Source organism: Eucalyptus grandis, chromosome 8 (assembly GCF_016545825.1).
Source record: "Eucalyptus grandis isolate ANBG69807.140 chromosome 8, ASM1654582v1, whole genome shotgun sequence".
Classification (NCBI taxonomy): domain Eukaryota; kingdom Viridiplantae; phylum Streptophyta; class Magnoliopsida; order Myrtales; family Myrtaceae; genus Eucalyptus; species Eucalyptus grandis.
This window is the reverse complement of record NC_052619.1, coordinates 37,454,839-37,476,787: the sequence shown is the minus strand read 5'-3', so window position 1 is coordinate 37,476,787 and position 21,949 is coordinate 37,454,839. Positions and strand designations below refer to the sequence as shown.

Sequence of the window (21,949 nt, the reverse complement as noted above, 5' to 3'; positions counted from 1 at the left end):
ATTTGAAAGAAGATTGAGATTAAAATAAATAATAGAAATTTATTGAAAAATTAGTATCGTCAATAAGATATTCTTATACAAACACTTACTTTTAAAATAAATAAATATGAATTTGATATAACTCTAAACAAGGTTATATTTTATTATTATAAAAATAATAAGTTAAAATATATTCAACTGGAACAATAGTAATATTTATAGAGAAAAAAAAAAAATATGAAAAGGCAATAAAAAGACATCATATTATTTTAATGATTTAGGAAACGATTGAAATGAAAAGATACCATAAAATCCAGGCAATAGTATTGGTACGAAAAACCAATGACTAGTGTTGAATGACTGATTTGACTTAGTTATAGAAAATTGGTGAATTGGATTGAATAAATTAAAAATTTAGGAATTGTTATCAAAATACATGAATGAATATTTATAGAGGAAAATATTCATCTTTCCAATGTATTTATTATGGAAAATTTTATCAAATGTTCTCTTATCTCACGCTATATAAAATCGTTCAATTCCTCATCCCCTTTCTTCTTATTCTTTCCTTTCTTTTATTGATATTAATTTTAATTTCCTTTTTTTTCTTCTTTTCTATAAATAGGAATTTTTTTTTGATTTTCTTTTCTTTGTTTCTCAATTCTTCAGAGTTTAGTTTTGATATGAACAACTTCATCGATCTCAAACTCACGCTCGTCGATCTGGCAAGTGAGCTTGATCTTTAGAAATAAAGTTATTTTCATCTTACTTTCTCTATCAAAAATATTTTTGTGTTCACATTTTTAAATATTCTCAATCATTTAGAAAATATTATTATTTGCTAAAAAATATTTTACAACAAAATATTGATTAAAATATTTAGAAAAAAAGAACGAAAAATCCTTATTATAGCAAATTTTGATGAAGATTGAGCGAAACATTGCCAGCGTGAAGGCCGATCATCGGCACGAGCGGATCACGTGATCTCTTCCTCCTCCAACTGCTCTGTCTCTCCCTCTCTCTTCCCCATTTCCGCCGTCCCTTTCTCTCTCTTCCCTTCGCTCCCGTCGCCGACGGCGCTCGGATCATCGCCTCCGACAAGCTCCTAGCTGAAGCTCGGCCCCGGCGTCGGATCTCCTCCCGCCCTCCTTCGCCTCCGCCGCCGCCACCGCCGCCGCCGCCGTTTGTATTTCGCCTGCATGCGCGTCCATGGACGCGCACCAAGCGGCGACGACGAAGAAGAAGGTCCCCGATTGGCTCAACAGCTCCATCTGGATCTCGGCCCCGCCTCCCGCCGACGATCGCCCCCATCGCCCCGCGCCCGATCCGCCGGCCGCCCCCGCCGAGCCGCTGACCCGGCCGCCGCTGCCCCTGCCGCCCCCGTCGGCTGCCCGGCGGGAGCCTCCGCCGGAGCCCGAGGCTGAGGAGCCGAGGGATGGGGACGACGGCGAGAGCCGGGAATCCGGTGGCCCGTCGGCGGAGGAGATTTCCAGGCAGTCGCAGCTCTTGGCCGAGGTGAGCGAGTCTGTCTTGTTGTTCTCTTTCTCTGCGGCGAAATTTGGTTGTTTTGGGGAAGGTTGATGTGTTTGCTGGGCCGTGTTCGGTGAAATTCAGCTGTCGAGAAAGGTTGTGGATATGCGGGAGTTGAGGAAGATTGCCTCTCAGGGCGTACCGGACGGCCCGGGAATTCGTTCCGCTGTGTGGAAGGTATCGTGCACTACTTCCTTCACTCTACTTTTCCTCCTTTATCTTCTGTACAAAATTGTGGTCTTGAATAAGAGGAATGCACTACTCTTCGTTTGTATGTGTTTGTTCTGGTTTTTGATTCTTACCCCCAATTTGGCTTAGTCTTTCCCATATTTTTGGTTTCACTTTTATTTGCAAGATTTTTGAGACAAAGACAAGTGTTTCTGCATTCTAAGTGCTTTACAATCTATAAGACTGAGTTTAATGGACAAGTTCTGGTGTAACAGCTTTTGCTGGGATATCTGCCGGCTGATCGTGGGCTTTGGTCTTCTGAGCTGGCAAAGAGAAGATCTCAGTTCAAGAATTTTAAGGGAGAGCTCTTAATGAATCCTGTAAGCAAATGGCTAGTCCGCAGCATTGTTGTTTCCCCATGTTTGGCATTCCTTTGCTTGCAAGAATAAGGTTCCTCTATTACCACTGCTGGTAGGATGCATATTGTAGGGAAAAATAAGAGAAAAGGTAATTAGAGGTAAAGAAGATGTTGAAAATTTAGTTTCGCATCCCTGATAGGATGCATATACAGTGGAAAAATATTCATTAAAAGAAAATATGGATAATCTATTCAAATGTTCTTTGATTGGTGAGTTGAGTGAGTTCCTTATGTATTCTCTCTTTCCCAGGACAAGCTAGTTAACTATTATAGGCTGCTTTGTCATAGGGAAATACCAGAGTGAAATTACATCTAAGACATGAAAGCGAAATCATAACTCACAACTCTTGGATTAAGGTCATGCCAATGAATGGGATAAAGATTGGACTAGTTTAGGCCTAAAGGAAACAATAGCCACTTTGGAAATGTCGAGCTCACCATATGAGACCATGCTGCCGCTAGAAGTAGAACTTTGTACTTCCTCGGGAGAATTTCCTAAGTTCACATTGACAAATTTTCATGCTAATTCATCACCCTTCTTATGGATTCCCCGATTGAACTGGTGACTAACCGATTAAACCCTCCTCTTCTGTCAATATAACCTTTGGATTTACTACATGCACCCCTAAGAAAAAGTGAGAATGGTAATAGCTAAGTGCTCTAACGAAATATTTTTCTTCCATTTTCTCCTACTCCTGGTTGGAAATGAGATGGGCTCCGAGATAATTGTGTCCCCAGTTTCCACCAATTTCCTTCTTCTTTTGATAACAAACAGAGGAAGTACTTCTTACAAGCCAAACAGAGGAAACATTTTATTCTGCAATTATACCTTCCCACTTCTCCACTTTAATGATCAGAACACTGCATGCTTGACTGAAATGTCAGAGGTTAGAAACACTAGGTTTGTCTTTCTGTTTGTTGTCATGAAATTTAGAAGGAAGGACAACTCATGTATTCTTTTTGAACTTCACTTCCTTTTCCGAATCAAATTTTTTTCTTCTGGGCCATATATCATTTCAAGTTGACAATCGGCTATCTCTGTCTAGTTTCATAGCCTAATTTCTGTAAGGGTCCATTCAATTCATGAAATTGGTTATTGTATGTGAAAGATTTTCTTTGGAACAGTGGTTGTCATCTAATTAGAGGTGGTAGTTCTGGTGGCTGTCTAATAAACAGTGGTCATGCCGTTATTATGTCTAGTGATGGTTACTATGGACAGTATAGTGGCGATGATGGTCAATTAGTCCTTGACGCTTTGAATCCTCTGGTAGCTGTTGAGAAATCCATTGTGGTGGCCGATGATGGCGCCGATGTAGTGGCGACTTCTTTAGTGATGATAGTGGTGATTATACAGTAGCCACCAAATTACAGTTCTGAGGTAGGTTCAAAGGACTCCTGTTCTTTGATTTGGAAAACATTTCTTCTGACAAGCCTTTTGCCATTGTTTCCTATATCTGCCTTGGGGTCAAAAAAGGAGACCCCAAAAGATAGCCTTAACCTATCATCAATTACTGATTGTTGTCATGAGATTGCTACATAATGAGGCTATACTTTTTTGTCCTGATTTTTTTTTTCTTTCTTTGTGGTTTTCAACCTTTGCTCTTTGAAAGAGGATTCTGACCTTTTCCATCCTGGTCAGTCAGAAATCACAAGGAGGTTGGAAGAATGCACAACTTGTGACAATGAGTTACGATCTGAAACCAGTGGGATGCTTTCAAGATCAGATATAACTCATGGAGAGCATCCATTGAGTCTTGGAAATAGCAGTGTATGGAATAAGTTCTTTCAGGTATGAAATAAAATCATTTATTTTATTTGTGTTTGCTTTGATGCTTGCTCCCCCTTTTTGCTTCTTTCATGTGTACTTTGTAATAAGTGGATGCTTTGATTGTTTCCTCTTTTCTTTGGTTAGCAGTGTATGTGATTTTGTAAATGGTTTGGTATCCCCTTGATGCCTTTTAAATGAATTACCTAACTATTAGAAAAAATGACATGATTGATGTGATTTTAAAAATGTGCGGTTGGGATGAAAAAAGGACAAGAGCATAACATGATCTTAGTTAACTTTGTATGAAACTGAAAAAACGATTATTCAATGGCATAAACTTTAGATCCATGGCAGTTTGCAGTTATTGACAAAGCCAAGGGAAAATTTAGTAAGATAAACGCGGGCCTGCTGCCCTGATTGAAATACTTAATTTAATGCCTTGAGATCTGGGTGGCACTCCTTTAGGTTGACCAGTGGTTACTCTGATCTTTTACTTTTGGATTGTCGAGGTTATATAGATTGCGGATTCGTGAGGTGACCATTGTTCCATGTGAGACTGCGTTGGTAGTTTACTGCCATTCTTGTTAGGTTATGGCCATCTTTCTCCATCATGAGATAAGCTCTGAGTAGTTTCTCTTAGTTCTACAGACCAAACATACTAACATGGAAGAGGAGCAGACTATATGATAATGTTCATCAGCTAAATTAGGGAAGGCTAACTAATCACTATTTGATTTAGGATTTTAAGGGTTAGCATGATGGTTCAAGGCATAAGATTGCCTTGTTAGTGGCATTGCGGTTTATTACTGGCATTGCAGTCTGCAAATGGCGGTAAATTGGAAGGGCTTCTATCTACTCATTAATGTCTTAAGTATGTTAAGCTAGAACCTTTTGTAACAGTTCTGTGATGGGTTGTGGTACACCCAGACCCAGATTTCTGGTGAGTGGGCTTAGGGGTTTCTGGGTGTGGGGAAATAAATTGCTGCATCAGATTATAGCATGACTTGCTTTATATAATGTGCAAGTGCAGCTGTTTCATGGCCTTTGAGCTGTGAAGATATGCTACACTTGAGGCAAGTAATGGGTTGCTGTTATAATCATGATGTATGATATGGTAATTGGGTGAGTTCTACATGAAAGTCATTTCCAACTCAACTGATTTCATGTTGCTTACACAGTAGGTCATCCTTTTCTTGTGGAAGGCTAGGTCCCTCTCAGCGGTTGGTCTGTATGAGCACCTCACAATTATTGATTCTCCAAGAATTAGTTTAATCATTGTGAAATTAACTAGCCTGACTTCTGCCTTTCGCTAGTTTGAGAATCTCTTCTGCATTAGACATTATATCTGAAGTTTGGGATCCTTGATAGTTAAATTCCTTAGTTCTGGTTAAAGATGTGGATAATTGTTATCACAGTGTGTTTGGATAGGTAAAAATAATTGAGTTAAAGGGTGCCAAGGGGGTACAAAGCCATTACAAAGCGAGCTGAAGAAACAAATAAAAGAATTTGTCACTGTATTGAACAATCATTGTCAGAACGATCTATACATATATGCATAGCCAAAGAAAGAATGTCGTGTTCCAAGACAGTAATAACGTGAATAATCTACTGTTGCTGTTGCTGATACCTGGGTTTGTAAAGACCTCCATGGGAGAATATAGATCATCTTTCTGCTTTAGCTAATGACTGAAATCCTTTATGCCAGTGAACTTTGATGCTACCTTTTAAGTAGCATGTGCACAGATTATGAGGAAAATAGTATACTTCAACTTTGTAGGATACAGAGATCATTGAACAGATTGACAGAGATGTGAAACGGACTCATCCAGACATGCACTTTTTCTGTGGGGACTCATCATTTGCAGAATCTAATCAGGTTTGTGTTTGTCACTGACTCAAGTTGTTAATGGGAAAATAGGATAGTTGACTGACTTTATCATCTTTCACATCTCCAGGAAGCTTTGAAGACAATTTTAATTATATATGCAAAGCTCAATCCTGGCGTAAGATATGTCCAAGGGATGAATGAAATTGTGGCTCCTCTATATTATGTATTCAAAAATGATCCTGATGAAGAGAATGCAGTATGTATTTTTGCATTCACTTTTAGCCATTTTTTACAATGCTTTAGCTGTCCATTGATTGAACGTCTTGACTGGGTAACCTTATTCAAGGAGGCTTTGTGGTTTATTGATGTATCTTGTTATTGATTAGAACCAGAGTTGTAAATTTTCTGATTCACAATTCGAATTGCATGATTCAATTTGGTTCCCCATCTCTTGCACTCTTGAATCATAAGAGTGCATGAATCGTACGATTGGGTACAAATCATACAATTCAACAATTCTCTTCAGTTTTGGAGAACAACCACACTTTGCATTGTTGGGCTTCATGATAGTGGTTGGGTGCAAAAGTATTGGGTCATAAAGAGAAACATGGGCTAAAAATTGAAAAAAAAAAAAAAAAAAACGATTGTTAATAAAAGGTAAAAATTGTGCAAGCATGCTGGAGGACGTTGATTTTCTCAGCCCTCAGGCTAGCAAAGTACCTTGGAAAGCTGCTAGACTGCTTCTTGTCACTTCTTGACCCATTGTTGCTGGCTAAGATACCAACTGTTGCACCTCTTGTTGGCCATTATGCCTCCTTTGACTTGTTTAAATCGCATGCTTGGACAACAGTCACAGCATGAGTATTTAAGATTAGTCTCCTCTCTTTCTGGTTTCAGTAGACTATAATAGTGTTTTGAAGTGTTTTTTTTTTTTTTTTTTTTGTGTATGTTGAGGTTTCTAAGTGTTGTTGACAGTGTTTTTTTTTTTCTTGTAAGTGTTCAGGCCTTTTTCATTTTGCACTTCCATATTTTTGAGAAGTTAGAAGTTAGGTTGGGCATTGACAATGGAGTAGCGAGTATAATTTTCTAAACAATATTTACTATAACATGCTTTTTATGTATTTTGGCACCTAGTAGCTTAATTTTAGTAGGAATGCTTATTTGTTAGATTTTTCTTCTTTTTTTTCACACTTTTTACTGATCTTGTGAAATATGATTCCATTCAATTCATGATTCAGAAAATGAGTTCTAAGATTCACAACCAGAATCTCGATTTAACAACACTGATTAGAATTATATGAAGTTATATCTTTGGTCATCTGTAAATCCATGGGCAATCTTTCCTATTTGATTTGTGGGCATGGTGCTTTTCTATATGTAGTTTGAGGAGCAACTGGCTGATTGCTGTATCTGTTGCAAGAGGATTTTTGTGTGGTGAAATGTTATTTTGCTTATGCAAACTCAGAAAGAGTGAATCAAAGGGAATACCTTGATTTTTTTTTTCTTTCTGATTATGCTACCTTTATCTTGTTTGTAGTAAATATTAAATAACTGAGTCCGTTTTCACATTTTTTTTTTCTGTGATGGAAAATTACTCCGTATCACAGTTCTTTCAGTAATTGGTAATGCAAGTATCAACTAGTTGGAGCTGTGATTATTATATATTTTCCACTTAGGTAGGCATGAATTCCTAGCTATGCTAACTGCTGAATGATGCATCTTGTACTAAATCTTTATATCTATGATTATTTTCTCTTATATATCTATGTGACTGCAACTGCATCAAGAATCTCCTTTGTGTGTAGATCCATTAGCATTTTTGTGTCCTGATTATTATTTTTTATTTTTGGATCACACAGGCTTCTGCTGAAGCAGATGCTTTCTTTTGCTTTGTTGAGTTGTTGAGCGGGTTTCGGGATAACTTTTGCCAACAATTGGACAACAGTGTTGTGGGAATCCGGTCAACAATATCCAGATTGTCGCAATTTTTGAAGGATTATGATGAAGAGCTTTGGCGTCATCTTGAGATTACAACCAAAGTAAGATTGTGTGTAAACTCACATACTCAAGTGTTCAGTGGTTGAATACTTTTATTCCCAGCCTCCTGATTGGTTATTAATCATCTAGTGAATATCTTACTTGACTGAAAGAATGAAATCAGTAGTAAGGCGGGGTGAATACTTTTGTTTGCGCTGATGTCAATTTTAAATGTCTATCTCATAGCTTTCTATATTTATATATTTTTTTTGGTAAAGGTAAGAATATGTAAATAGCTTTAACCAACTATACAAAAGATCGGCGCCAAAAACTTTCACTCAAAGTGACAACAGGTCAGATTGAGTGGAAGGGAGCCGATGTAAAAGAAAAGACACCTGACAGAACAGGGGACAAAACAACAAACTAAAAGCCAGGCTAAAGATAGCCAGCAGGAGCCAACACGGAGGAAGAAACAAAGGCCGACAATCTTCAAAACGGTCAACACAGCAACGGCAAGGAAAGATCAACCGGCTGAAAAGGCTCACGGCTTTCTATATTATATTATAATCTCTGCTCTGACCAAAAGAATGTACATGTTGTCTCTCTTTTCCTCTTGACACATTCTTTTCTTTGAGGAAAATCTGGATATATCTCTTACATTGTGCATTCTAAATGAAGTTGTATTTTATATTTTTACAAATGAATCTTAGATGTCCCTGCAAAGAAAAATAAATAATATTGTGGGGTAAGATTTATTACAGTAGTTTAGGGCGCGTTTGGTAACCATTTTATTCTCAAGAACAATTTTTGCTCAAAAATGATTTTTTTTTTTAATATTCTATTCCTGGGAATAATTTCTGAGTTTTTGAAGGCGCTTGATAATTGTTCAAAATTTTTATTACCTGGATAGATATACGTTTAGTAAGATTCTTAATTTTTTTTTTTTTGTTTCTTTTAATTATTAATCCTTCTATTATATTTTTTTTTCTCCTTTTTCTTTTTCTTTTTCTTTTTCCTTTTTTCTCTTCTTCTTCCTCCTTTGTGGCCAGTTGCGGGCCACAGTGGTGGGCGCAACCGGCTGGGCGAGGTCCGGTAAGCTCACCGGAGCCTTGCTAGGCCAAGAATGAGGTCTGGCAGGCCTCGCCCAGCCCGGCGAGCCGAGCTTGGCCACCAGCGAGGCTCGACCTTGCCTAGGCAGCATGAGGTCAGCCTCGCCAGCAAGGCTCAGCCTTGTCGGGCCACCGCCAAGTGACGCCGACCTAGAGGTGGCCTAGCAAAGCCTGAGCCTTGCCGTGGCTGGGCATTGTCGGGGCTGGTTACGCTCCGGCGAGGTCGCCAGCCCTCGTCTGGCCAGTTGTCAACCTCAGCCGAGGCTCAGGCTGACAAGCCTCGCTGTGGCTCGGCGTCTCCGGGGGCCGGCTACGCTCTAGTGAGATTGCCAGCCCTTGTCTGGCCGGTCACCAGCCATGGCCGAGGTCGGAGACCGGCCAAAAGGAAGAAGAAGAAAAGGAAAGAGAGAAGAAAAAAAATTAGACTCAATTCTAGGAATTATTCTTGGAAACAAAAATAACTTTTTTCTGCTTCTTGATTATGTTCCAAATCTTTTCTCGGGAACAAAAAATTTGATTTTTTTTCCTAGGAGCAAAAAATTTACCAAACAATTTTTTTTTTTTTTTTGCTTCGGGGAACAAAAGAATTGAATCAGTTGTTCTCGGGAGTGTTACTAAACAAGCCCTTATTCTATTGACTGACCTCCAGCATCTGTAGCTAATAGGATTCCGGGAGCTTCCTGTACAACATCGGAAAAATAGGAGCTTCTACATGAACATTTCTAACAGTGGTTCCTCCCCCAAGAGCAAGCTATTTTTCATTGAAGATGGAATACAGTGAAGCTTGGTTATATTTTATTCTGAAAAGGGACAAGTATGAAACTTGGATAGGGGATATTAAGAATATTGACTATTAGCTACAATGTGCTCATAATAAAGCTCTTACTTTGGTTGTATATGTGGGATAGGGTTTTAAGTTGTGATATGTCCTTGTTGTGTTCCTTTCATTGTACAAATGATTATTTGGACAATGCTACCATGAGTTGCTTTAACTTTTTAAAGTTTTGACAGATGCTTCTATAATGCGGTTTCCTTTCATTGTGCAAATGATTATTTGGACAAAGTTACCATGAGTTGCTTTAACTTTTTAAAGTTTTGACAGATGCTTCTATAATGTGGTTTCCTTTTGCACAAGAGGTTCAGTTTTTTTTTTTTTTTTTTTTGTTTTCTAATCCCTTGTTGTTTTCAATGTCAGGTCAATCCCCAGTTTTATGCATTCCGATGGATTACTCTCCTTTTGACCCAGGAGTTCAATTTTGCAGACAGCCTTCAGATTTGGGACACCCTTCTGAGTGACCCTGATGGTCCTCAGGTATGAACTTTTCTTTTAGAGTAAATTTGCCATAGGCATTTGATGGAGTTTCGTGAAATCATTTCTTCCTGACTTCATGAGATGCTGGTTCAATTGACCAGAGTTAAGATGGATGAGAGAACCTGAGATATAACAAGACAGGAATTCATGCTTAGCAAAGTCTTCACTGAACATTAGGCTCAGTTTTTGATTCCCAAGAGTGCTTCATCTGCTAGAGCTGTGTTAGGGCCAGTGTACAATCTGTATTCTCCTTTTTATGTAAGACTGTCAAGTTAAATACAGTTGGGATTAGTTCGGTATGCAAGAGAATATTTAGTATCTAATAATGCAAAGGAAGTGAAGTCAGACTAGTACTTATTAGGTAAATTCATCTACCTAAAGGTGCTCTTCCTCCATTATTTGGGGGGAAAACAAAAGAACTTAATGGAGAAAGAAGCTGCAACTTGCAAGTATTTGCCCCACTGCCACTTGCTATCCAAGGCACAATTGTGGGAGATTAAAAATTCTGTTTCCTGATTTTTTAACCATACAATAGTTGTATGCTTGGTTGGAGGAGCTCTGCTTGACCTTTATGACAGCCTCACTATATGCAATTTTTCACTGCTAGTAAAAAGGAATCTGTGAAGAAACGGGTTCTATCACCATCACTAGGTTGAGGAGTAGGTAGTAGGGAGTGTTGGCAATAGTGATGGTTGGTTGTTGGAGGCTATGGTGAGGACAGAAGATAAGTTGTGATGGTGTGATTTTGGTGATGTTGGTGAGATGGTGATTGTGGTGAAATGGTGGATGACCAAAGATTGAGGGCTACGGTGAGATGAGAGTTGGGTATTTAAATTTGAGAAAAGTGCTATAGGATGTGATAAACATATTTATTGATGGTTGAATGAGTCTTCAAGACTACTTTGCTCAGTTGATTCTAAAGCTTATAAAAGTGCAAGTCAAGCTTAACCTCTTCGGTAGTGACATTTAGCCATCAATAAATGGCCCCTATTCAGCTCTTCACAAAATCAAGCATGATTTTCACCATAAACAAGGAGTACAACACAAGTTCTGTAGATGATTGAGTGACATTTAATTCTGTGGATCAATTGAAAAACAAAAATCTAAGTTAATGGAGGTGAAGGAACAATCCTGAACTTTTTTTAATTTTTTTCCTTGCCCTCATAAAACTCATGATTTTAACTGGTGCTCGGAATCGGGCTCGCCACTCTAGAATTGATCAAACCTCTGTGTTTTATTCCTTAATAATGGATGAAACCCTGCTTGATCCAATGAGAAACCAAAATCATGCATCTACTTCAAAATGTTTAGGACTTAGTCGACCAAAAAGTAGAATGTTCAGGACTTAACTGCCCAATGGCCGAAATGCAGAGGAGGATTTATGTTGACTGTCCCTTTTAAACTTTTGACCTGGGTAATACAGAATAGCTAGTAGTGGAAGGGCAGCCTTGTCTTGCTAAATTGGGAAAGACTGGTCTGCATGACAGCAAAATTGAGAAATGAAGTCGTGTTGGTAGATGTGTTTTACGAATGATTCATGGTGGTGGAGGTTGTCATGTATTGGAGGAAGAGGATAGGCAAAGGTGATGATGTTGCAGTGAGGGTAATCAGGCCATGCCATTGGTTCAGGTTGAGATGGTGGAAGGGTAGTGGTAGTGGGTTGCTAAAGGTGATGGCAAGTTTGGGTGATGGTAATTACTAGAGAGACGTTTGTGGAAGGAGATTGCTATCTCATGGTTATGGCAGAGTTATTCTTGTTATATCCTGTTGTGGTGACAAAAGCATCCTGTTCTTGAGAATTTAGACATATTTTGTCATAATTTTCCATCATTCCAAGATTTGCACACATGCCAAGGCATTACATTGAAATCAAATCTGGGTTTAGAGTATTTCACACATTTTCAAGGAGTATCATCATTATATGACTATTGGCTCCTGAAGAGATTGGTTATCAACACATGGTAATTTTCTATAGGAGCACTGTGACCGCTGATAATTTGCATATATAATTATAAATATGGGATTGACTTAATCTGTGTAACAATAATTTTACATTTTCACCATGTGTCATCCAAAAATTTTCTGTCTGAAGGTTCTGCTGAAAAGGATTCTCTGTTTAACCATTAGTTGAAAGTGGAATCAAAGGCTATAGATGTTGGTAAAAGTTGGTCCCGACTCGTAATCAATTAAGCATGGAGAATAAGATGCAAGTGAATTTAATTCCATAAGGTATTGAGGCTTGGCGTGTTAATGAGCTGTAATGCAATCCATTTAGATTTAACAACACTCTTCCCAAATTTTGAGATTTGCCTAATGTTCTCCATTTGATTTAGGAGGTTAATCTGAAATTGCGCGAAACAGATGCGCTTATCACGTCAAGTTTATGAATTTTCAGAAGACACTTTTTGGCTTTTGATAACCCGGTGATGGAATTTGTATTGCATTTCAGGAAACTTTGCTCCGAATATGTTGCGCCATGCTAATTCTCGTTCGGAGGCGCCTTTTGGCTGGTGATTTCACTTCCAATCTCCGGCTACTCCAAAACTACCCTCCCACAAACATCAGTCATCTGCTGTATGTGGCCAACAAATTGCGCGTCCGAGGATCAAATTGATACGGCAGCCCTTGCTTTCCTTGTGCTTTCTCTGTTTCTTTTTCCTTTGGTTTCCTCGTTGATGGATGCTTTTATGTTTTTGGGGATGTAAATGCTATTGTCATCAACCAACTGGAGTTGTTTTAGCCAATTTCATTCTTTTCTCTTTTCGGCTGTCGTTGTCCTTCACGAAGAGACGAACTTGTATCTATCTTCTCTTTGCCTCAAGTAATTATAGCTCGCTCGCTGTGTACGAGCCAATGTCATCTGTTTCTTTTTGCTGCTGAATCAGCTGATCACGGCATTCATTCTTGTAATGGGGTTTGCTGCTCAATTTTGGCTTTTGAGCTGCACCAGTGTTGGTCGCTCAGCCGCTGCACTCAAAAAGCAGAGAAGAAAATTCCGGTGCACGATTTCGATTTGGAACCTCTGCATTTTTAACGTTGTATTAGATTACATGCAAAAGAACTCCTTAGAAAAGTACAAAGAACATAACAGAAATTATCAAAATCATATCTTGAATATCATCCGATTACCATTTTCGTTCCCCTGCTTTTCTTTTTCTTTACTCTAGAAGAAATCCTACAATAAAAGAAACCAAGTTGCCCCCTCCTGCAAATCCGTAAAGCTAAACTCACGTTCTCCCACATCAACAAACCCTCATCTCTCCACCGCACCTGGACATCGGCCGCCACCGACTCCTCACCCTGCCGCGATTGTAATGGCTACCCTCTCTCTCTCTCTCTCTCAAACTGACCCCATCAACAACCTTGTTGTCCACGGCCACAGTGGTGCCTTATGACCTTAGTTTGAGGTTGCCAGCCGCTATGGCCGACCTCGATGAAGGTTGCTTATGGCCACACAACTACTTAAAACCTCAACTGGAGGTTTTGAGTTGGGATTGGGCAACCTTAGACAAGCACTCAATAGTCATCAAGGTAGCATAAGGTAGGACACAAATTACCTAAGTATTAGGGGTGAGCATGGTCAGGATGGGTGTAGAACTAGGAATCGCCCACTAAGGACTAGTTCCAATTTTCGGAACCGCAAACCACTTGTTGGCTCAGTGAATCCATCCGGGAATCGGATTGCTGGTTCAATCCAGTTCCCAGGTAGAACCATGGGACTGGTCCTATCAAAGATCAACCAAATATCTCCATTTTTTGACTGTAAAGTCAATACCATAAACAACCTCATCAAGCATTGAGTATATATAATAATAGCCCTACACATTTATTGTCACTACATATAACAAGCAAAATCAGAAATCCTCTTTATTTTATGGCAAAATAAGAAAGTAAAACAAAAATAAGTTTGTGGAACCGGTCTCACTATAAGCCAAAATCAGAAACTATAAGCCAATTTTCTTAATAAGAACAAAAGAAAATGAAAGAAATCACCACGATAGCTAGAAACCAGAAGCAGCTAGAAGCCAGAACATTATGTGGAAAGCAAAAGAAACTAAAAGCCAAATCAAAAGTCACAAACCAAATTAATAATTTATTAATTTGTATATTAAAAATTAATATATTATTATAATATCGGTTCAATCTAGGTGGGCGGTTCCACCCATGAAAAAGGGAACCGAATCATTACCCATCGGTTTCAATGAATTGGAATTGGGAACCAAACCGGTTCCCTTAGGAACCATCTATTTCGGGCTAGTCCAGTCCGATTTTGAGTAGTTTGAGTGGGGGGAACATCCCTATTAACTGCACCACTCAACTGTTACCACAATAATGGTTGCAACTTTCTTCTATATTTTAAATATGTTTATTTTATGTTATATTTTATAACTTTTTAAGATACACATAATTATTCAACGGCAATTTAATTGCCATATCATTATCATTATTTACTTTTTGAACAAAAGGACTAAGCTATACTATATGTATGTGGATTAGAAAACCTCAAGAGTTTATGGAGCAGATTCATGAAGTGTGGAGACTAAAAGGCAGTCTCTAGTTAGGGGTTGATGTGTTTTGCGGGATGGTATATTTCTTTCGGACATTCATGATCTTCTCCATAACCCTTTCACGGAATACAAGAAACGTCTTGAATGGATAAATTGAAAATGTACGGGAATGACCATTGCCCTTTATCACTATTATTTCTTCTCCATCTCTCCAATCTTAATTTTCAACATACAACATGTCCTTTTTTTTATTTTTATTTTTGATTTTTTTTATTGTTCTCCCATAAATAAAAAATTTTGGATTGACGCCATGTTTTAGTGAAGCTATTATGAATTTCATGTGACATCTTTAGAGTCAACCCACTTTAATCAACACAGTTGAATTATTTCTCTTAATATATCAAAATAATGTTGAGTATCTGTAATTCTACATTATCAATATCATTTTATCTTTTAAAGAATTCTCGTTTAGATAATTAGGATCGAATTACAACTTGAATAAAAATTTATCTCAGTTATTTTTTTTATAAATTATGAGGGGACAATGTGATGTCTTGTGACACATTTATCCTAAATTATAGGGCATTTTTCTTTTATATATATATGACATGTCATATCCTAGAGTTCTCTTCTTCAATTTCAATTATTTTGCTAAATACAGTAATTGAAATATCGATACAAAAAAAAAAAATTGGGGTAAAGTTAATGTCTTTATGATATGTTTCAATGTGTTCTATTAAACAATATACCGCAGGAGGTGGCAATATAATTTCTAATCTTTATTACTAGCAAAATGAGAGCACATAAATGCTTACGAAAGATAAAAAGAAATTACCAAAAACAGGATAAGAAAACTTTACTTTAGCAGCTACAAAGAGATTTTTTGGATATTATAACAGTTACGTTGAATTTTAAGATATTGTTCTGTTCATTTTAATGAAAAAATTCAGTCATTATTCACCTCATAGGAAGTATGAGTTTCATTGAATTTCTTTGTCAAAATTCGACTTAAAATAATTTATTAGATTTGCTTTTCTGTAGGGAAAGCTATCTTCCACATATTAAGTCAAAATCATTCTCCCTCTCACTTTTCCTTTGCCCGACAATTAAAAAAAAAAAAATGCATCTACCTCAAAATTATCCAAGCATTGAATAGCAAAAGGAGCATGGAAAACCCACTATAGGTAGCCATGATGGTTGGACTTAACTACTTTATCATAGAGAGAACGAGTTCAAATCTCCGAAAGTGTACGACTTAAGTGGGGATTCCAGAGATGGTTTACTAAGCTAGCTCAGGATTACGTCTACCTTCAAATTACTAAGCACCGGAGGTTTGTGTGATTTTCGAAGGGTGATCTCCGGCCGTTGCTCAGTCATCAAAAAAAAAAAAAAAAGAGCATGAAAAAAATTTCCTATTATTATTGTAATCACATAGTTTTTCCGTCAATTTAATATAAACTTCTGCAAAGCTCATACCGAGTAAGCACGAAACGACGTCGTCGAGGTCAAAACTCCGCCTCCAGTTTTCCACTGCAAAAAGCGAGCAAACGAAAATCGGATCGGCGTCGGGAACGGAAGAGCTCGAAGATTTCCAGGATCGGAGAGCTTCGAATCCGCGGCGGAAAATGGTGAGACCCCGAGCGATTTCGATTCAGCATTCTCGTCGATCGCTTGCTCGGCCGTTGTTGATCTCCTGGTCGGAACGAACCCGATGAGATCGCGGCGGAACGGAGTTTGCCGAGAAGCTTTTAGATCGTTTGAAATGGTTCGGCGATTGATCAGTTCGACTGATTTCTTGTCTTGTTTTGTCGCTGTTGTGTGCGTGTGTTCTTGGCAGGCCAACTCGTTGCGGTTGTACCTGACTTGCATCCGGAACACTCTCGAGGCGGCCATGTGTCTGCAGGTGAGGCGAGAATTTGCACAGTCGCGGCGTTTGGGAACTAGGGTTGAGTTGAAGTAGACTTGTCTCGCCTGCGGTGTTGCTGAAGATTTATCTCCAATTAGGAGTAGTGTAATGGCGGAAAAATAGGATACATTGCCACTAGTTACAGCTCGCATTATCGTAAAGCCGAATAGGCTTTGCTCTTGATGCAAATGGATAAAATTGTGTGTGTGAGCTCCAGGTAGTACACTCTTGTGACCCGTCGTGTTTTGGTCGAGACTAACAATGCAAAATGCCGCCAAGATGTTTGATCATGAACCAGTCGATATGGGTTTTCGAAAAGCTCTTTACTTTTGCTAGACTAGGATATCTCTCAGAAATTCATGAATTAGTTTTCTTACCAAATGTGACTTGTGGCATGACTTTGTTGTGGTTGCCTTTCCAGAGCCTTCAACTATAATGTGATCCTTCATAGCTTGTTCTTGACTGAACTGTACAGGGATGAATTTTTTTTTTTATCTCATTGGCGCGCCTGATTTCTTGACCATTTCCTGACTGCAGAACTTTCCTTGTCAAGAAGTTGAGAGGCATAACAAGCCAGAGGTTGAGCTAAAGTATGTCTATGTCTCCATGGTTGGCAATAGCCAACTTTTAGAATGTCTGAACTTGGAATTAAAGAGATGATATTCTCATGTGTGTAGCTCTATACAATCTAACAGAGTGTTATTATTACCTCCGTGGGAAGATATGAGTGATTATTGAGATTGATGAGTACTCTCCTTTACTATAGAGCTATGGATGTACTCTTAATACTTGCTAGTTGCTAATAGATGTCTCATGCAGGAGATTTAATGCCATTTTTTCTATTTTGCAGGACTAGTCCTGAACTTCTGCTGAAACCGGTAAAAAGCAATTTCAGTGAGATATCATAGCTGAGTAATTCTTTTTTGCCTTCTACCTTTTGTCATTAGAAAGGCTTATCAGATTTATCTAGCTAAAGAGAGAATCTATTTTCAGCAACTCTTGTACTTTGTCATTGTATAAATTTTTGTGTCGAATCTCTTTTCAGATCTTGATATGCAGAAATGAAGCTGAAAAATGCTTGATAGAAACTTCTATTAATTCATTACGAATAAGCCTCAAGGTAACACTAAACTTTCTTTGTTTCACATTTCTCTTGCGTGGAAGCTACTTTGAGGGATTATCTAGAATTGAGGCGTTTTAGTTGACTCATGTTTTTGTTATATTTAAATAGTGAAGATGTAAAGCCCTTTCCTTTTAACTGGATGCAACATTACTGAAATCCTGATCATACCAATTGAAGTTTACCTTCGATCAAGTTGACTAAAATTTCACTCTATTATGTCTTTTGCATCCTAATTTATATCATAGTAGTACACTATATATATATATATATATATATATATATATATATATATATATATATATATATATATATATATATCATGTTTTGCACTATTTTTTAGGCTAAATACTCAGGTTTATGATTGAGTGCCTTGTGGACACTATTAACGGAGTTTGGACTAGAGGATGGTCTTTAAATCCGGGCTAATCAAGTAGGAAGGATCATACATGAAATAGGGGTTATTACAGGTAGAAGTTGAAGATGTTTGTTCAAGTAGAGTAAAGACTTTGTTGTTGAGTGGGGTCACCTCAAATTACAGTTCCCTGCATCATTAGGCTTTGAATGCCAGTCTCATTCATTTTCCATGTGCTGGTTACTTTTTCGTCGTATTTAATTCTCAATGATTCATGGATGTTATTTTGGGATGCAGATGATCTCATCATTATTGAACGCAAAAAGATAAAAGAACTGAGGAAAATATAATAACCCATAAAGCATTATAGGAAGCCCATGAGTAACTAGTCATGTTCCCAAGGCCTTGTATGGAGAGTTGATTATCCATATTTCATGATTGAAAATGCTGGTAATTCCCTTTTCCTGCATCTGGACTGCCAGAGGAAGGATTTTGAGGTGGATCTGCATCTTTAAATTTCTGACTCTGAAGAGGAAAACTTTGATAGTCAGACACAACTTTAGAAAGCTACTGGATAGGGTCTGCTGAAAGTTGATGCGTTAGATGTTACATTTATTCCCATAATTAGGGCGTTTGCATCCCACTTTGGCAATTTGAATAATAGCCAGAATAATCAGATAAGCAAGCATCAGAAAAGATTGGGCAGTGACGCGTAAAATATTGTTTTCTGGTAATATGGTTATCTGAATTCTGAAGTATAATGATGTGTTTCTTTGCTTCCCATTTATTTTGAATTGTTCAATGTAGCATTTGCCAAACATTTAAGTACCTGCCAGGTGATTGGCATGGCCTGTCCTCTTGAGTCTCATGATTGCATTTTGACTTTGACCACCTAAGTTTGAGTCTCCATGCTTCTTTTTAATATGTTTTTATTTACTATTTGCTAGGTAAAACAGGCAGATGAACTTGAAAACATATTGACCAAGAAGTTCCTAAGATTTTTGTCTATGAGGGCAGAAGCATTTCAGGTGTTGAGGAGGAAGCCAGTACAGGTAGATATACATTTATTCACCGTAAAAGATGCATTGCCCAATATAAATTGGGAATGATGTCCTATTGAAGATGTTCAGACATTTTTTTCCTTTTCGTATGGAAAGGTTGCATTTGCATCTGATTTAGGGCTTACCTTAATTGGCGAACTTGGCTTAAGTCTTGATTTATTGATAATGCAAGTTATTTCTCTAAATTCTTTTCCTAGGTGCATCCTTTTCAGTCTACTTAGTGTTCTAGAGAGTATTGTAAGAGATAGTCTGCTTAATGTACGACCATCATAACCTGGATTGTTAGCACACTTAGCTCTTGATGCCTGGATTCAGGGAACAGGTATTTAATAGGGTATGTCACTTGTCGTGTCAATGTAACATTACAAAGAGGGTAGGTATAGTGGTATGCGAATTTGGTACAATAATCTTGGGAGCATTCATTTGGGATCATGCACTGTTAATTGTTGGAGTTTAATAGTTCTTTCAGAAGGCTTTCTTTTGAAATTAGAGTCATAATGGATAGCTTCAATAAATCCAAAAAGTACTGAAGATATTTTCCATAATTTCAGAAGCTGTTAAAGAGTAAAATGATGTTTTGCTCTATATAAACCCATGCCACAAGATTCCTTGTCGATAGCTTTATATTACATAATGTCAGAAGACAGTTGTGGCTGATAATGACTGGAGGATTCAGCAACATTCATTGTGAAATCAGCTGAGCAATAGTAGGCCGTCAAACTTTTTCGTGGAGCAGTATTTTTATATGTTCATTTGTCCATGGATTCTTTTCTGCTTTTCAGATGATAGGAGTAAAGTTCCTGGATAAATGTATTATACCTCTTTTAACACTAAGAAGGTTTCCAGCGTGTAATAAGGCTTGAGAGATTTACTTATGTGGTCTACTGTGTTCATTTATAGAGAACAGACTTTGTAGTAGCTTCTGTGCATTGTGGATTTATCTATTTCTTGTCTTTGCTTGAAGGGTTATGACCTAAGCTTCCTTATTACGAACTACCACTGTGAGGAGATGCAGAAGCATAAACTCATTGATTTCATTGTGCAATTTATGGAGGCAAGTTTTCACCCTTTACACTTGGTTCTTTGGTCTGTGGTGAATTACTTTAAATATTATGCTTTCTTGTGGACTTATTAACTCTACTTACTTTCCTTCATCTACCCAGAGGTTCTCGATTGAAAAACTTTGTATTTTTTTCAAAAACAAAACCATTTCCCTGCCAGTTCAAAAACTTGTATTATTGTTTATGACTAAAGCTGATCATTTTACAAAATAATGCTGCCTTCTATGATATAGGCAATTAATATGGAAATAATTTTCTGCACATGTTTACCCCATAAGAGAGGTTTTTTTCCCATGAAAAGTGAAGTAACTCAAATGCTAAAATTTTTAATCGAAACATCACTACTATTCCCCCTAAAAAAGTGAAGATGGCAGATAGCTCTATGAAAATGTAGGGTCCTGGTTTCCTTTGCGTGTCATGACTTTTCTTTGAAACTAATGGATGTATTGGAGTTTGGTTTGCAGCTGTGTGTCTTGGGAGGTGCTCAAGTGGAGCCGTATTTAAAGTTAACCCTGAGTTTGAGACTTTTACTTTCATTTACATCCTGAATAAGCCTAATGAAATAATTTATTAAAAAGGAAATAAATATGATAGCAAAAAATATTAACAGGAAACAACTCATGCAGTTCACAGGATTGGCCAATTAAAATGTATTGAATGCAGCAACGTTAGTTAGAGGTCAATGGGCTCAATTTATGTTGTCTTTGACCCTTGGTCCTTGTTTGGTTTTCATTTGTTATGCGTCCTTCTAATGTTCAGATCGGCGTCTTGTGACTTACAGGATATAGATAAAGAGATAAGTGAACTCAAGATGTCTGTTAATACACGAGGAAGGTTGGTCGCTGCAGAGTTTCTGAAGCAATTTATCTGATCCATCTTATTGTGCTATTGACTCATCAAGTTTCCCCCTGAAAGATTTTGTCAAGCTGAATTCTCATGTCATTGTGATGCAGCCGCAAGCTCGGACCGGCATTGTCAGTCCCTTGCTGATTGCTGTTTGTGAATAAGTAGTCATTTAATTTTCAGCTGACAAAAAAGAGAGGAAGCTGGGCAGATTGTCATATTATACTGTTTTGAGCATGAAGAAGATCAGGCTTTATTCTGTTTGCCTGATTCAATGGCTGTATAGTATTTGATTTGTTAGAATTGCTTATCGCTCAGCCTATTGTGAACTATATTTTCTTATTCAGATGATGCCAGTGTCGATTTCTACTTTTAAAATGAGCAAAAGCTCCTGTCGGAATCAGGAGTTGCCTGAGTTGGGCATAAAGCCCTACCTCACTCAGATTCCTGAAAAGTACACTAGTTTAGAGCTCCATTGTGCTAGAGCAAGAAGAGCATTGTAAACCCTGGACTAGCTCTGGATCTTTGATTGGTAGTACAAGCATGGATGATGCAAGAGATGGTGATAGAAAAATTCTTAAGGTGCAACCTCTTGCATTGTTTTCATTCCAATTCAGCGGCTGACAATTGATATTATATGGTGGGAGGTGACAAGATTAATTAAAGTACTCGAACAGACAATCATAAATGCCTATGATCCACTTGTTTATAACCCAATTGACCTCGTGATCTCTAGTAAGAAGACTTCTAGATCTTAGTTTGGCTTTGGATTCTTGAGATGATTCCACGATAGGTCCCCTAACTTGTGTGGTTTTAGCAATTGAATCCTCAAACTTTAATTGGTGCTTTGAGTAACCTAAATTTCATTAGTCGTTCGAATAAATTCTGTACTCATAAAAACGCACTATTATGTCGATGTCCCTGTTGATATGGCATTTTTGCAATAAAAAAAATAATGAAATCCTGTGAAATATCTAGAAAATTCTAAAATTCATCCGAAAATGGG

At 37.8% G+C, this 21,949-nt stretch overlaps 2 protein-coding genes across 2 annotated transcripts; both read left to right on the top strand.

Moving 5' to 3' along the window:
• Positions 1-948: 948 nt before the first annotated feature.
• On the top strand, positions 949-12,956 carry LOC104414320 (TBC1 domain family member 13). Its single transcript, XM_010025383.3, has 9 exons — positions 949-1,494; positions 1,594-1,686; positions 1,953-2,057; positions 3,735-3,884; positions 5,641-5,739; positions 5,819-5,947; positions 7,551-7,730; positions 9,973-10,089; positions 12,539-12,956. Exons 1-9 carry the CDS (start codon positions 1,189-1,191, stop codon positions 12,701-12,703), a joined length of 1,344 nt encoding a protein of 447 aa, XP_010023685.2. The 5' UTR covers positions 949-1,188; the 3' UTR covers positions 12,704-12,956.
• Positions 12,957-16,073: 3,117 nt separating this feature from the next.
• On the top strand, positions 16,074-21,321 carry LOC104414319 (actin-related protein 2/3 complex subunit 4). The gene is made up of 8 exons (XM_010025382.2): positions 16,074-16,225; positions 16,435-16,500; positions 17,041-17,093; positions 17,354-17,381; positions 17,549-17,623; positions 18,926-19,030; positions 20,004-20,093; positions 20,882-21,321. Exons 1-8 carry the CDS (start codon positions 16,223-16,225, stop codon positions 20,969-20,971), a joined length of 510 nt encoding a protein of 169 aa, XP_010023684.1. The 5' UTR covers positions 16,074-16,222; the 3' UTR covers positions 20,972-21,321.
• The last annotated feature ends 628 nt before the right edge of the window (positions 21,322-21,949 follow it).

Bases quoted from the DNA above. Each gene is read 5' to 3' on its own strand.
- LOC104414319 (XM_010025382.2), top strand. The intron at 17,094-17,353 runs GTATGTCTATGT...TCTATTTTGCAG, and splicing joins AAGCCAGAGGTTGAGCTAAA to GACTAGTCCTGAACTTCTGC. The intron at 20,094-20,881 runs GCAAGTTTTCAC...TGTGACTTACAG, and splicing joins TCATTGTGCAATTTATGGAG to GATATAGATAAAGAGATAAG.
- LOC104414320 (XM_010025383.3), top strand. From the start codon at position 1,189: ATGGACGCGCACCAAGCGGCGACGACGAAGAAGAAGGTCCCCGATTGG. The intron at 7,731-9,972 runs GTAAGATTGTGT...TTTCAATGTCAG, and splicing joins ATCTTGAGATTACAACCAAA to GTCAATCCCCAGTTTTATGC. The intron at 10,090-12,538 runs GTATGAACTTTT...ATTGCATTTCAG, and splicing joins GTGACCCTGATGGTCCTCAG to GAAACTTTGCTCCGAATATG.